Source organism: Melopsittacus undulatus, chromosome 3, assembly GCF_012275295.1.
Source record: "Melopsittacus undulatus isolate bMelUnd1 chromosome 3, bMelUnd1.mat.Z, whole genome shotgun sequence".
In the NCBI taxonomy this organism is placed as follows: domain Eukaryota; kingdom Metazoa; phylum Chordata; class Aves; order Psittaciformes; family Psittaculidae; genus Melopsittacus; species Melopsittacus undulatus.
In genome coordinates this window covers 37,704,661-37,720,580 of record NC_047529.1, presented here as the reverse complement: position 1 = coordinate 37,720,580, position 15,920 = coordinate 37,704,661, and the positions used below count along the sequence as shown (strand labels likewise).

The following is a 15,920-nucleotide window of genomic DNA, read 5'->3' as shown; positions in this document are numbered from 1 at the left end:
ACTGAGACTGAGGAAGAGGTGATGTCATAGCTCCACATCCTCAATACCCAGCAGGGTATAAAAATGCAGAGAATAAACCTTTTTTGCTATTAGATTTATTTATAAGATTTATACTATGTACATATAATGACACCATACTGCCTATTTACAAGAGCAATACACTTAAGCAGTGTGTCTGGAATAAAAGAGAAGCTTACTATGATGGCATCTGAGATTTCCTCTTACATATGTATCATGTAAACTGAATTGTGGATCACTTTCAAATAAGACCTGCAGGCATCCAACAAGGACAAGGTAAGAGGGATGCTTATCAGAGGGAAGGGTGCAGGAGGCAAGAGATGTCTCCACATCTTGTGTGTCTGCCTCTGCCCTGGGAAAAGACAGAGCAGTGCTCAGGTGCTGAGGTGAAGGTGGCAGAGGAGAAGAAAAGCACAAGGGAAGAGCAAAGGCCAGGCAGCAAAATATTTTCCCTTATCTTTATGGTTTATCCACTCCCTCCTTTCCACAGGCTGGGGCCTTTTGTTCTGCCCCATCAAATAAGAAGCGTATGCAACTGAAAGCAGAAAGTCAGTCATGAGGTTATATTCATTCTTTAAAAAGGGTAATAACTGCCTAGTTGCATTAAAAACTCTTTCACTGCAAACATTAACTTAGTGAAAAATATGGTGTTCCCTTAATAAATTTATAGTCCATAGTTCATGATTATTTCTTTGTAGAATTCACTATAAAATATTTATTTTTCTCTCCAAAGTTTCTGAGTTTGCAAAAGGGAAAGGCTCCTGACTTTCAACAGAAAAGTAAGTATAAAAATAAAAAGAAAGCTACCGTCGTTATCAAGTCATCATCACACAGACAAAGGACCTGTGACCTTCTAGCACTCCTCCACACCACGTAATCAGGCAGTTAAAAGCCCATTGAGGTACCCGAAATCACCAAGGATAAGCTACTCTCTTTATGTAAGAAACCTCTTCCAAAAGCACTCTGTAGAAATACTTTCAAGGGAGCATTTTCTAAACAACATCACACGCTCAAGTGTTGACTGAGTCATATGTTTGTGTCTGACTCTGCTAACAAAGTGACAGATATCAGCCAGCAACCAGAAACTGAAACACTTTATTAGCACCCTGACAAAATATATAAAATCTCTGATCCAAACCCAAAAACTTGAACTCCTCATTTAATAGCAGATAGTACAACTGACACTGCTGAGAAACAAACTGAAACTTAGTTTTTCCAAGGAAGCATTGATCTTCCTAAAACAGCACTGAAAAATGATAAAGGCTGTTACCATAGCAATGGACTGCCATCATATGGCTATTCCCCTAATAGCAAATTACACAAGGCCAAGATGCAAGCTCCAGAGCTGACCCATAATCAGCTGTACAGATTTGGAGTCAGGGAGCTTCCTGGCATGGTTTTGGCTCAGGTTGGCAAACACACAGAAATAGAAGGACAGGCTGGGCAAGGGCACCTATTGATAGGCAGTATGGACATGGCTTCTTCAGGGACAGAAGGAATTTTGGTGTATGAAAAAGAACCCTGTGTGATATTTCCCTCAAAAGTCAGAAGACTGAATTACTCGTCTGCAGCTGTATGTCTATGTTCAACTCTATTTTTTCCCTTTGTTATCATGACATTGATTGTCCCTGAAATCTTGCTGAAACTGGTGGATAAGGTCCCAGCTGCAACTCTGTTCCTCGCAGAAGAGGCCCAAATTTCTCTGAGTCCCACATTTTCCTATCTGAATCACTGTCACCTTTATCCAAAGTATTGAGATTACCAATGTAGGATCAGACCCTGCTCCTCTGTTAGCTAGCAATGACTGCAGCCACTCTTTGAGGTGCTCTAGGTCACTACATAGACATTAAGGTGTTCTGGATACCTAAACAGCTTTTTTGTAAATGAGGAAGTTGCCTCTTAATATTTAACAAGGAATTGGCTCTTTCATATATTTTTGATGCAGTGCTGTTTTGAAGCAGCCTGCCTCTGAGACAACCAGACAAATAATTAACATAGATAAGACATGATTAGATAAAAATACATAACAAAACAGGAGAACTAGCCTTGTGATAAAAGTTAGCAGCCATCTTTCATTTCTTTCTGCTCTAAGCCCATCAGAGCCCTCTCGACAAATAGTAAGCACTGAGTCTATCTGTTTGGCTGTATGGTCTTTATTTTCTGTACAAATTGTAGTCTTTGAAGTCTTCTGTTTCAACTGAGATAACCAGAGGAACCATTTCCAGTTCTTTCCAAAAAAATCTTTAGTTTTGGGGAAACAGACCCTGGGACAGATGTGGCTAGTATGTAATGCAGCAAGCCTCAGCTGATGCAGTCATCTCTTTGCCAGCACTGAGAAGCCAAAGTTACTTAAGGAGCCTTTAAACTGTTAACAACACCTACTTTCAGATAGTGAAGAATTGGCTGCCTTGTCATGAAGGAGCATTGCAGTTTCCACTGTCAGCAAAAAAGATGGGTTTTGCCCTAACAATACAAACACAGAGGCCTTGTCTAGTTGAACTGTGAAACACCTTAAAATATTCCCCTTCTATTTATTTTCTGCCACAGATTTGTCTTCACAAAAGGAAACATGTAATTGAACATACTACATTATTTTTATTTTTCTTTGTAGAGGCTTACACCTGCAAAAATGCAATAAAATATTTCAGGCAGTGTATCACTTTATGACAAAGTTCTCCTTCAGTACCTTTGAAGGTGTGAAGGAATCTAACTATGGTTAAAAGAACTTCCTCTTCCTCCAGCTAAATAGTAAATCACTCACATCACTGAAAGCCTAGGAAGGAAACATAATTATTTTCTTCACCTCCATGCTGAAGCAGCATCAATTCTTACACCAGAACACAGAGAATAAGGACAGTCACCTGTCTGAAATTCAAGTTGTCTTTATTTTTGTTCATACTGAAATATTTGCATTTCAAGAAGCACAAATTTTCCACAAGATGTCTGATACTATACTGTGTGCTAAACTACGCCAAAATTAAAATCAACATATTTAGCCCCTTTTCATTCTATTCACAGTACAGGGATGAGTTTTTTCCTCAACAGCTGGAGAAAAGAGACAGATCCACAATAAGAGCAGTGTGAACAAGGCACTCACCTCTGTTGCTATTCTGCAGCTAGCAGAGGAGCAAGTTTGCAAGTCTGGGACCAGAAAAAGGAGCAGGTTTGCTCAAGCACTGCTCACTGCCCAGGCTGGTAGCAGGGAGGGGGATAACGGTAATAAACCCTTCCACTGCACACTCAAAACCTACAAATGACTATTACAGCATTAAAATAAATAAACATAAAATATTTAGGTACTAAGGTATGCAGTACCGGTCCCACATGAATTTTGCCTTACTTGCAAATAATGTCAATAATATGTGTTGTGTTGGTGTGCTGGGTATGGTTTTGCACTTTGTTGTCATAAATCATTCATACTCATCTTTTAAGAGTAGAAAATCTTTTGATAAGAGTCACAGTGGCAAGCCTAATGCTTCACCTGTCCATTGGATTAAAGTCACATAGCTGAGAGGTAGATACATTTCTGGTCACTGTAACAATCAGTCTCTGGTATAGCTAGTCAGAGACTCCAAGAGAAAAGAAGTAATTATCTGAATCATAAGTCCTGCAAAATTCCTAAGTCAGAAGAAGAATCATTCATGAATAAAGATCACAATGTGCTCAGAGACAGGTTTGCTGTCTGAACACACAAGAATTCCACTGTAGTGATCACCATTTAAAACAAGTGAATTCAAATGCATAGTTAAATAATTAAAATGCTTTAAAAAAAGGACAGAAATCAAAGAAGCTGCCAAAAGTATTAAATAGTTATGAATACCCTGAATGCTACTTAAGACAGTAATGTTTCAGAGAAGCTGTGCATCGGATTATAAGAGTTTTGGAGAGAAATACTGATGTTCAAAGAGCATCAAAGAAGTGAAAAGAAGTGAAAAAAAATAATAATAAGGAGGAAAAGGCTCCAAACTCAGGAAGTTGTACTCAAATACAGTCTGTAGAAAGAAAAAAAAAGGAAAATCTGCCCATAATATAAAAATGTCTTAAATTTCATCAAGAAAGAGAAAAAAAATCCTTATATCTAACAGTCTATAGGCCAGTAGATAAAATCAAGACAAAAAAGATGCATGAAGAAGAGGAGTCCAAGGCTGAAAATCATTTCCTCACTTCAGCTTTCCTCACAGGAAGACTTAAGGAGGTTCTCACACTGGCAAAAAAAGTAATTTGGAGGAAATGTCTCAAGCACAGTGTCAATAAGACAGATCTGAGAACAAATCAATAAAATGAGCAAATAAACTGCAAGGAATAAATAAAACACTAAAGTAATTCCAGTGTGAAATTTCCACACTATGAATTGTGGTATTTAACTTGCTCCTTCAGACATAATCATCTCCAGAAGAATGAGAAGTGCCAGCTATGGAGCAGGTTTTACTACAGGAACTTGAAGGAAACAAGAAATCACCAATCTCTACATGTGACATTTAAAGCTGTGCTTAGTAGGAACAAATTATGGTAAAGAACAGAATTACTATATTTTTGAACAAAAAATAGGGAATGTCTTTTTAAAGGGCAACTGTGCTTCATAAATATTTTAAAGTTATTTTAAAGAGTCAATGATGCAGGAAAGCTGGCTGATACAGCAGATGTAGGTTGCATTTAAACTACCAATATGAGAATCTTTCAACATGTAGAAACACACATTACAGGGAATCAAGTGAGAAATCACAGACCATCTTCCATGAAGCTCAGTATCTATGGGTTTTTTTCCCACTAGGGATCACAAAATGAAGCTGTAGCAGAGATTATGAAGTTCAGTGGATGTGCAGCCATTCTGCACATGGATTTGCAATGACTTTGGTGAAGGTCCTTCAGTGGGGTCTGCTAAGGAAATGAAAAAGCTACGGAATGAAAGAGAGCATTTCCTGTGGATAAATTAAAAGATAGGAAGGAAAAGGGTGGAATAAATGTTCAAATTTCACACTGCAGGGAAGTCACAAAAAGAGTTCCTTGTTGACTTGCTCTGGAATCTGGACTTTGAGTTATGGATAATAGATCAGTTAGAAAAGAGTGGCCAGTAAGGTGTCAAAGTTTGACAGTTATACCACATCATTCAGGAGAGCAAAAACAAAATATCAGTGCAAAGAAGTGCAGAGAGATCTTATGAAACTGAGTGAATGAATGATAAAAAGGGTGAAATTTAACTGAATTCAACATTGATATATTTCACTGGGGAAATCTAAGCTATATTGTAAATTTACACAGGCAGTGAAAATCTAGTTAGCTCCAAAACTAGGTGTCACCACTCAGGAAATATATCTTGGATTTATTGTATACAGTACTACGTAAACATTGTCTTACTGCTCAATACAAGGAAGAACTAAATAAATTACTAGGAATTGCTGAGAAAGGAATAGAAATAACAATTTCTTTTTAAAAAATTTGTTGTTTAAAAATTTAAAAACAATTTGTATTTTAAAAAAAACAATAGAAATAACAATAACAAAATATTATGTTGTCACGTAAGTAAGAAGTACTGTGTTCAGAGCTAGACAAGAGTAGTTCATGGTTTTAGTCTCCCAGTCTCAAAAACAAAATATTGAAAAAGATACAGAAAAGAACAATGAGGTTCATCAAGGATATGGGACAGTATTCACACTTCTCAAAGAGCAACTAACCAATTTTTGCTTTTCTGTATGTAAAAGTTGTCTGATAGGGTAGTGTGGGGTATTATGGTTAATATCTAGAATATAATTATTATTTAGAAAGTGAAGAAACAATAATTTGCTGTTTCAGTACAAGAATGGAGGTCAAATAGTACGACTAAAATAAATAAACTATTTCACACAATGCATGATTGAAAAGTAAACCCTATTGCTGCAGAATATTGTAGGGACTTGTAGAAAATGTACCTGGAAAAAATAATGAAAGAAGTGGTCAAAGATTAATACATGGAACAAACTGATTCAGGAATTCCCTAAAATTCCATGAGCTGAAATACAATGGGAAAAATTTCTCATCCATATCTCATTTTCCGCCATTTGTGGTCACTGCCACTAGGACAGGATACATGACCTCTCTTCTGACTCTTCTTCAGGAAGTTTGGCTCCAACAGGACTGAATTGTGATCAGAGCTAAAATGAATTTGCATAATCTCCCTTTCTTTATTTGATTTTTACACTTGCTTTTCACTAGTTAAGCCAGCTTTGATTTAAGGTGACATGTAGATGCCAGAACATTGTTGTATATAAACAAAATTGTAGAAGTGGGATTTTAAAAGTGTCCCAGAACTATAGTTGTCATAGACCTCAAGATTCAGCAAGACTCTCTAGTTTGTCAATTAGCCTACGTGTTTACAGGTACTGTCAGGATTTACAGTTACTTAAAACAGGTGTGTATTCAGTACAAAAGAAAGCAATACGAGTCTGTAGAAGCAATGCAACTTCGTAGGAGGATGTTTCCTACAGCTTATTTCAAAGTACTAAAAAAGTAATAATAATTACTTTTGATTTTGTGCTTAAGCAAATTTTGAAAAACAGCGTACCACAGCTGTGCAATACGTACCAGCTGACTCTCTGTTACAATAGGTGCTGACTTGTAAAGGCTGGCCTGCAAAAAAGATAAATACATACAGCATTACATACAATATCATAGTGATTATAGTTATGATGGAAGACAAATCCATGGACAGCAGCAGGGAAGCTTATACTACTGATGCAATGACATGCAATTGGTAAGAGAAGTTAAAATAGTGCTATTTCCAGTTTATTTCTAGGTACAACCAAATATAAATGCCAATCATTAACATTTCAGGGAAACTTTTTTTCAAGTGAAATAAAATCCTGCTTTTTCATCACAATCTAATCTCAAAATACAAATCCTGACATTTCTTTACCTGCCATTGTCTGTTAGTTTTCAGCATCAGTTATTAACACTGCCAGTTGTACTGGGACATTGCTCCAACCTTAACATCCTTCTGACTTTACATTATGAAAACCAGAACAATCCTACTCAAGTATTAGGTTTTGTTTTTTTTCTGAGTATACATTGAAGCTGTATTTACCCCAATCTAAGTAATCGTGATGAATGCAAAGTATTTATGCATGTATGTGGAACAGCCATGTGCCACATGCTTATCCATGCAGTAGTGATATTCAGAATTTCTGGTGCGTTGATCCCTCCCATCAAGTCCTTCAAACACGGCAGGAGTTCCACTGGATAACACAGCGTTTCTGAATTGATGATATATATGTCAGCCACAGTTTTGGGAGCTGAAGATCTGCACTGCAGCGGTATTAAATATATTCTGTTCTCACAGACTACATCTGAAACACACTTTTTTATTTCATTAAAAAGGTCTCTTCCAATATTCTTTCTAATTAGTATGAGCTAGCACAATCTGTCAAGTAAAAATCACAGTATGCAATAAAATATGCATACCACCACATTCAAGAAACAAAATTGAATTGATCAGTCAAGCATTGTGCTGGCATAAAACTGGAAGGCCTCTATTGCTTTACCAGCACTGCTTTGACTTGAGGTTCAACAGAAATGCTGAGTGATAAATAGTAAGCACAGATTTCTCACACAGGACTAGATGAGTTGTAAGTGAAATACAGAACCTGAAGTAACTGTGTATGCTAGTAAATATTAAAATGTTAATTTGGTTTAATGTTTCAATAATGGAAGAGATGACTCCATGTAGAGATTTTCTTTATATGCTAAAATGTGTGTGTCTGTGACAAAGCAGCTTCTCACCATCTAAAGCTAAACTAGAGGGTTTCAGCCAGCTCTATACCTTGGAAAGAAGAGTTTGTGTCAACCCCAAATTCTAACGGATAGGCAAGAACTAAAGGGCTTGGGCTAAATTCAAAGAACTGCACCTGTCAGCACCCATAACAGTCTGTTTACCAAACAGCTGAGATTTTGCCCCGCATTTAAAGAAAAAAAAACAAGTTTGTGAAAACATTGATTTTAACATTGTATTCATACAGGTAAAATTAAAAATATACACTGCTTTGAAGAGATTCTGGTCATGGTGGATTTACAGTAGTGGGAAAAAATCTCAAGTCTCAATTGCCAGTGCTCTAACACACTCGCTTCTTTGTACCAGTCAACACCAGCTGTCATTAATAGACACCTGTGCAGACTCACTCAGTATTATAGCAAAAGCAGACAAATTAGACATTTCTGCATGCAAAATGTAATTATAAAAGTACTTACATATCTGGTTTCACGCCCAGCTGCTCTTTGCAATGTTGTTGACACCTTGTATAAAATAAATAGATCTATTAAGAACAAAGAGTTACTCTGAGGAGTAGCCCAAAGAGATTTTCATCATTGTGACAGTTATTAATTGCTCAAATTCAAGAAAACTCCAGTTTTTCAGAAAGATTAATGCAATACATAAAAATAAGTTATCAGAAAGTTTTACTTGATATGTCCATTGTAGAAAATACTATGTAATTTTTACTGCTCAAAAAAAAAATATATCCCACTCTGTTGAGGAAGGCATTTAAATTACCCCCAAGAACTCTCATAACAAAATGCCATTATTAGATAACCATAGGTGTGGTTGCCCCATGAATTTTAAGTTAAATTTCCTCACAAAATAACCTGAAATGTCATCTTTGCATGTTCTCATTTGCAAGAACTTGCTTTCATCTGACTAATGCTATTTCTATGGTATTTACTTATACGCTTTTTTCCCCTTCCTGTCTATAACCCTCTTTTACCCTTAGTTTAATAAGCACTTTAGCTGATAAAGGTACTTATGGTCTCTATGCTGCATCCTATTAAACTCATTTTTTGTCCCCTTTATTTGGTTTCATGATTGCTAACAGAGGCCTCCAGCTTGGTCAAGGCTCAGTTCTCAATTGCCCAAGGAAGTAGGTTTTGGATGCTACAGCATTTTAACCACTTTGGATTCAGCAGACATTGGAAAACATTCCCTCAGCAACTGTCTGTGCCTGCTTCTTCGTGTTACTATCATGTTCCCGTCTTTCAGCTGCCTGAAGCCTGATTCACCATGGCATGTTTGTTGACAGAAGAAATAATTTCATAAATGAAAATTAAATTTGAAGTGTATATTGAATATAGCCACTCAGGAATGCTGGTTCTATGCCTTATTATTTGCCTGGTGAACTGAACATTGTGCAAGCTATTTTGAATGCATGAATTTCTTGATATGTCCCTCTGCCAAAAATCCCTTTCCTCTTGTTTCCAGCTGGATTTCTGTCATTTTCACTTTCCTATAGTTACCATGACCAATTTAAATTTAACTGTGGCAAACTGCAAAGGATCCTCTTCCCTTGGTTTGTCATCCTTCTTAACACAGAAGGCACATCAATATAACTTAACGAAACCAGAAGTTTAACACTAGTATAGAAAGTTATTCCTGCCTCTCACTATATGTTTCTGAGTTATTCAGGGTAAATAAATTCTGTGAGGGGCCAGAGCTGAAAGGAAATCAGCCCTTAAGAGCAAGTCTATTTATTCATTTAATTATCCCATTATTTGAAAATTAATAGTGAACAAAAAAAAAAAACCAAAAACCAACAACAACAAAAAAAAAGTTCCGGAAGATTTCCAGTCATTGAAGCTAGAAACTGACTCCTCTATAGTAAGGACACATAGATGGGAAAAAATCGGTAGGCTGACCAAAGATGTTGTAATATGGAAGGCAAGTTATGAATGATTTTTTCCTAGTGGGTCTTAGCTTTTGAAGCCTTAAGAAACAGTTTCTCATGCATAAGATAGCCCCTTCTGGCTTCAGGAAAGCATTCTGCAGCAAGGACTGCTCTGACTCTAGGGGCTACATTTTTATCCTTCCATGTCTTTCAAACCACCAGATACTTCTACTGATGCTGGATGTCTCAGCTGCAGCTTTCATTGCTATAGGTTTTACTGTTGTCATAGGCTCTACTGTGATTTTGCTTGCCTTGCTATCTACCTGGAAAGAGTCCTTGGTGTCTGGGTGGGCTTATTCACCTACCTTGCCAACATCTGACTCCGTGCTCATCTGCAGAAAACTTGGAGAAGACTCAGATCGGCGCTGTAAAATTATTTTCAACACAGAACAGACTTATTAATGATGAGGGGGGAAAAAAAAAAGGAAAGGAAGAGAAAAAGTCAGTCTCCATACTGATGGTTTACCATAGTCAATGGGTCCTGCAGGACTTGATCAATGACAGCACACAGCTCTTCTGTTTGTTGTCTGAGCTCAGCAGGGGAGCACATCTGAAAAAAGAGGATGGATCATTCAATTAACCTTTGCTTTTTTGTTTTCAAATAGAGATTTGAAAGTCATAGAACACCACTACCTCTGAATGAGTGTCCAAAGCAGGATCTCCAGTCACGCTTGCAGTCATGGTTGGCTCTTCTAAGGCCTGCAATTAAAAAGATGTTGGTGTGATACTGAGTTCAAAATTTTAAAAACCAAGCAAACATAATTTTTGCAATCCTTTGTTTCCAGAGGTGACACTTCATGTTTCACCACGGAAAGATGGAAGAAAAAGAAATTATAGGCCCTTGGAGCTTCTTCAGGTCACCAATTTCTGATTCTGAATTAGAGGGGGGTTGCATGGTTGCAGAGAGGGAGAGAGCATATTCAAGTTACTTAGGTGAATTATCCCTGCTTTTAGAGATCAGAAACTATCAGTTTAAATCGTCTTCTTGGACAATGTCCCACTCCTTCACAGTAAGTATAACACTGTGAATGTGTGCCTCGTGCCAAAGAGGGGCTGGGGGCTGCCTGTTGTGCACCATCAGAAGAAAGCCACCAGCTATAGGCATGTGGACAAGTCAGGGATCTAAGCACACAGAAGATCCTTTCTTTTCCTCCAGTAGACATTTTCCTTAGAAAGTGCCTCCTTTCAGAAGACAATTGTGACTGCACATTGCAACAAACCAATGCTTGATGTTTATTGATTTTAGCCTGAAATTAGAAGTGTATAATGCAAAATATGTGCTATACATATGTGATGTCACACTAAACAGGCGTGCAATCTCTCCACAAGATTCTTGTGCTTATATATACCTCCTGTTTTTCTACATCAGTACCACAAGCACACTTGGGAGCAGCGTGAATCAGTTTGCTGATCCCTCGGCTTTATCAGGAAACTCACAAAACACCCTCAAAAGCCAAAATCCAGTGGCTCAGTTCCCTTTTCATCTTCATCCAGAGTCTGAGACAAACTCTCACTGCCGTCACCCATTACTGCTTTGAAGTGTTTTTCAAACAGGCTCCATGCCAAGACCAAAAATTACTGTGGAAGCCTGCTGATGTGTGAAGCTGGACTACAGGGGAGGGACCTGCAGAGTTTATGTATTTTTTGTTTAACACATTATGTTTTTCTGAAGCTTCATTTTGCTAGCTAATTGGAAAAAAAATATGAAAGAACAAAAAGGCATTCCAGTAAAGTACTTTTTCATGCATGTGGGATTCTGTAGGAATGGACTGATCCCAGTGAGGGGAGTATGAGGGCTGCCAGTCACAGAAGACATGTGGAGCTAGTAGGAAAATGGCAGAATTTTTAAATAAAAAAAAAAAAAAGCATATACTTAAGCAATTACTTCTGAGTTTAATTTTGCTCAGTATATTTTCTCTGGCAAGTTTCCTGTCCAGCTACTTGCAGCATACATCCATTTATGCATAACTGAAAAGCTAATGACAATTTACTTTTAATATTATTTTTATATCATCCACAAATGATCCTGAACAGAAACACATTTATAGAACACTGTCTTCTATCAGAGAGTACAGTAATTAAAAATGAAGAGATTTCTTCCCTCCTCTCCAGCTCTAGAGAAACCTGTTGGCCTTAGAGTAGTTGCATTTCAAAAGGAAAAAGTAAAAGAACAATGATTTTTGACATACAGAAATTACTGTAATCTTATCCCAGGACAGAAGATTGAAGGTCATCTTTCTCAACTCTGCTGTCTCATCACTGTTACCCAGCTAACTGCTCAGATCAACAGGTAGTCCTTTAAAAGAGGAGGGCTCAGCTAAATAGGGCTCATCAGCACTACACTCAACTACTGTGTAACTTATTCAGCTTCAGTCAAGATTACATCCTCCTGATAAACATAAAATAAAGTGATAAAATGAACTAGAAGAGTCGTTTCTGTACCTATTAGGGCCAGGATTCCCAAAGTACCCTGTTTTAGACAGATGATGAGTCAGAACGTGAGTTAAGAAACCAACAGATTTTAATCAGTCATGGGATCAGAACGCAGAAATTGCTAAGCTTCTCAAAACCTCCAAGAAACAAGTAGGGTAATGAGCATAATAAAGTAATTGTAAAAAAACCCCACATGTTTCTGCTTCATATTTACTTCACCAAAGCAGTGGGAGGGGGTGAACACAACCAAGGGTAAGAAACAACTACCCAGAAGATAACTGAGGAATCTTTCTAGAGGAACTACAGCCACACATACCAAGTCTCTGGTCAGAACCAAGACTTAGGATAATTTAAGTACCAAACACCCATCTGTCTCAGTAGAAACTGGGTACCCAAGTTTCTTTGCATTTTCGAGCCTTCATTGACTAAAGGACTCAGGGGAGCCTAGCATAAGGTCTATGTATTCCACAGTCCCCCTGGTACACAGACATCTTGCAAGATCCACGTCAGAGAAAGCTGCAGTGTTCTTCCTTTTTGAACCTTTGAGGAAGGAAAAATTTAATCTTCAAGGTGATCAAACTAATTTCATTCATTATTTTATCTCTTTTTTATTTATTTATTTCCTATTTGAACACCCCTAGTCTTCCAAAGAACAAGAACAAAGAGTACTAGATTTGAGGCATCCCTAAGCATCCCTAACACTTCTACAAAGAAAAAAAGTTCTGTTTAATCTGTTAGCTTTTCAAATTAAAAATTTTTTTTCAGCAATTTTTTTTGCACTTCCATACAGAGAAAAGTGTGAGATTAAAAAAATATAACTAGCATTTCTGAACTCATTACTGGAGTTAGCATGCAATAAAGTCATGGTTAATTTAAAGTATTAGTGCTATCTACAGTACTGTTGATTAGTGCTATCAACAGTATTGAAGCTTCAGTTTCTGTGCTGACTGTCTAACAATATTACATTAAAAGTGGAACATTCCCATTTAGGTATTTGGTTTTTTTATTATTATATATGAAAAACAACAATGAGACCACAGTTAAAGGAAAAGTGCAATTTAGAGAATGAAATGTGTTTGTGACAGAACGCAAATGTTCAGATGAAACAATCAGTTGCTGAACCACTATTTTTTTCCCTTGCAAAGGGCAACTTCAGGGGTGTGATGCATATGCACCATTGATGTCAGTGATGACTACAACCCTTTCCTACTCCTTCTCCCAAGCTATGAGGGTGCTAAAGCTGTATCAGGGCTGAAAGGATACCAGTAAATGAGGCAAACAGGATCATCAACATTTTGTTAGAAGAATAAAAACTTTTGACAACATATAGGAAATATTAAACATTGTTTCATCCATCAATGAACCACATCAATAGTAGGAGAAAAAAATTAATATTGTAACCTTGATCTGATGCAGCCTCCTTCTTACTTTATTGTGAAAAGCCTGGGCTCAGCAAAAGCTAAGTTTCCTCTTCTTTTATTTCTCCTGGGTATTTTTCCCAACACTATCTTTTACTAAGCCCTCAGCACATGCAAAAAAAATCCCTCTGTATAATGGAACTTCATATACCAGGAGTTCCTTTTACTTATTCTGTGAAGATCCTAGGAGATTGTAATGAAAAGACCTGGCTACTTTTCTTCATATAAAATAATTAATACTAAAAGCTGCAAGGCATTTGAAAGAAAGAGGGAGCTCATAGCCTTCTCCTACATTGACGCAATTGGTTATTATTACAGGCAAACTAGGTCCTCTATCACTCTACAACTGCACAGTTTCCTTTCTTATCACTAGGTATTTATCTCTAGCCTTGAGAAGAATTTTGACATGAGTAAGTGACCTGGATGCAAGGAATTCACCTAATAAGTACACACCAGAAGTGCCTGGGGAAAACTAAGGAAGGTTTTATTAAATGTTCTCTTCAAAGTGTTGTCAGAATTGCTTTTCAGGTCCAGAAAAGTCCTGACGCACTTGATAATAGCCAGACATCCAGCAGTTAGGTCTACCATCTGAAAGTAAGAAAAAAATGTCTTCCAAGTTCTTTCTGTATGGTTTCAAGGAGCAACTTAAATTTGCATTTGTCATGATTGGTCCTTATACCAGTGGATATTTGATAATACAGTAGGTAAGTGTTTCCTCAAAGCAAGAACACAGGGCTGCATCTCCAATGTAACAGATCATTGCCATATTTCCTCTATTGTGTTTCTTTCTTTTCATTAAAAAAAAAAACCCAACAAAAAAAGCCCCAAACAAACAGAAAAAAACCAAACCAAAACACTCTCTTTTTCCTTCTGCTATTTTGCCTCCACAAGAAGAATATAGTGCACAGCTGGCAGTCTGCTGTGTAGGTGACTGTCCTGGGTTCAGCAGTAGCAGTCATTTTTTTTCCTTCTTGGTAGCTGGTGCAGCACTGTGTTTTGGCTTTCAGCCTGGGAACGGTGCTTATAGCACCAATGTTTTTAGTTACTGCTCAAATGTTTGGTCTGTCCAAGGACTTTGTGAGTCTTATGCTCTGCCAGGGAGGAGGGGAAGCTGGGAAGAAGCAGAGACAGGACACCTGACCCAAACTACAGCACATCATGCCCAGTATGTAACTGAGAGTTACCAAGAAGGCCGAGTTCACTGCAGGGTTGGACAAGGGATCGGTCAGTGCTTGCTCGAGCGGGGTGGAGTGAGTTATCGGTCAGTGGGTGGTAAGGTTGTTTTATTCTCATCCCTTGTTATTTCCTTTATCATTATTATTATTGGTGGTAGCAGTAGTGGTTTGTGTTATACCTTAGTTACTGGGCTGTTGTTATCTCAACCCATGGGAGTTACATTCTTTTGATTCTCCTCCCCATCTCTCCAGGAGTTGGGGGAGGAAGTGGGGGAGTGAGTAAACAAGCTGTGTGGCTGGCTTTAAACCACGACAGTGATGCAAGTAGAATCTGGTTTAGGAGATGTCTACTTAAGAATCTTCCTGTAGCTCCCTGAAATAATCTCATCACTACTTATTTTGACTGAAAGATATTTTTATAGAAATTTGATAATCTCTAAATAACAGTTTAATTACTTTTTAAATACTGTCTGAGTAGGAATGGAATTTTTAACTAGACTGTGATCACATCTGTATAACTAGTAGCTATACAAAAGAATGTCAGTAAAGGGGTGACTCACTGACTCAACATTAATAAGGCCAGAAAGAACAACAGTGATCACCTAGTCTGACCTCTTCTTTAAACTACAGAACAGTCTGGAATAACTGTATGAAGTGCCAGAAAAGTATCTCATCTTTATTTTTCAGTTTTTGTGATAAAGAGCCTACTTCTATCTCTGGAAATTTTTTATGATGGTTAATTCTTTCACTTAAACTTTTGCCTTATGCCTACATTAAACTTGTCCAGCTTCCTCTTCTAGCCAGTGAATCCTATCATCTGCAGGGCTGAAGAGTTCATTATCATAGTCTGTGCACCCCCTCCGTTGCTATGAATCTGTATGGCTATGATGGCATAGCTGAGAGACCACGGTTACCACCACCTCATTATCACCATCTCTGCTTTCCTTGCTCAGGCACTGTGGAACTATACCCTTGCTGGTGAGGACAACTGTCTTGCCAGCCTTACTGTCACCCTGGCTCAGTTTAACTTACTTGTGGAGCAGCCTGCTCTTGCTACTCTCTTACAGAGCCTGAGAACACCTTCCTTAAAACATTAGTTTTTCCTCTTCTGCCTTCAAAGGAAGTTACTGCCTGATCTTCTAAAAGATATCTGGGATTGGCCTTTTTCTGAGCAGAGCACAGATGATCTGAGG

At 37.7% G+C, this 15,920-nt stretch overlaps 1 protein-coding gene across 1 annotated transcript in view; it reads right to left on the bottom strand.

Annotated features, from left to right (window-relative positions):
- MLIP (muscular LMNA interacting protein) overlaps positions 1-15,920 on the bottom strand; it is a 114,954-nt gene that overhangs the window by 33,131 nt on the left and 65,903 nt on the right. The window contains exons 6-10 of the mRNA XM_034060437.1: positions 10,335-10,400; positions 10,168-10,251; positions 10,007-10,066; positions 8,236-8,280; positions 6,577-6,621 (exon numbers count right to left, since the gene is read on the bottom strand). Of these exons, the coding sequence (XP_033916328.1) occupies positions 6,577-6,621; positions 8,236-8,280; positions 10,007-10,066; positions 10,168-10,251; positions 10,335-10,400 (300 nt within the window). The remainder of the gene's footprint in view (positions 1-6,576; positions 6,622-8,235; positions 8,281-10,006; positions 10,067-10,167; positions 10,252-10,334; positions 10,401-15,920) is intronic.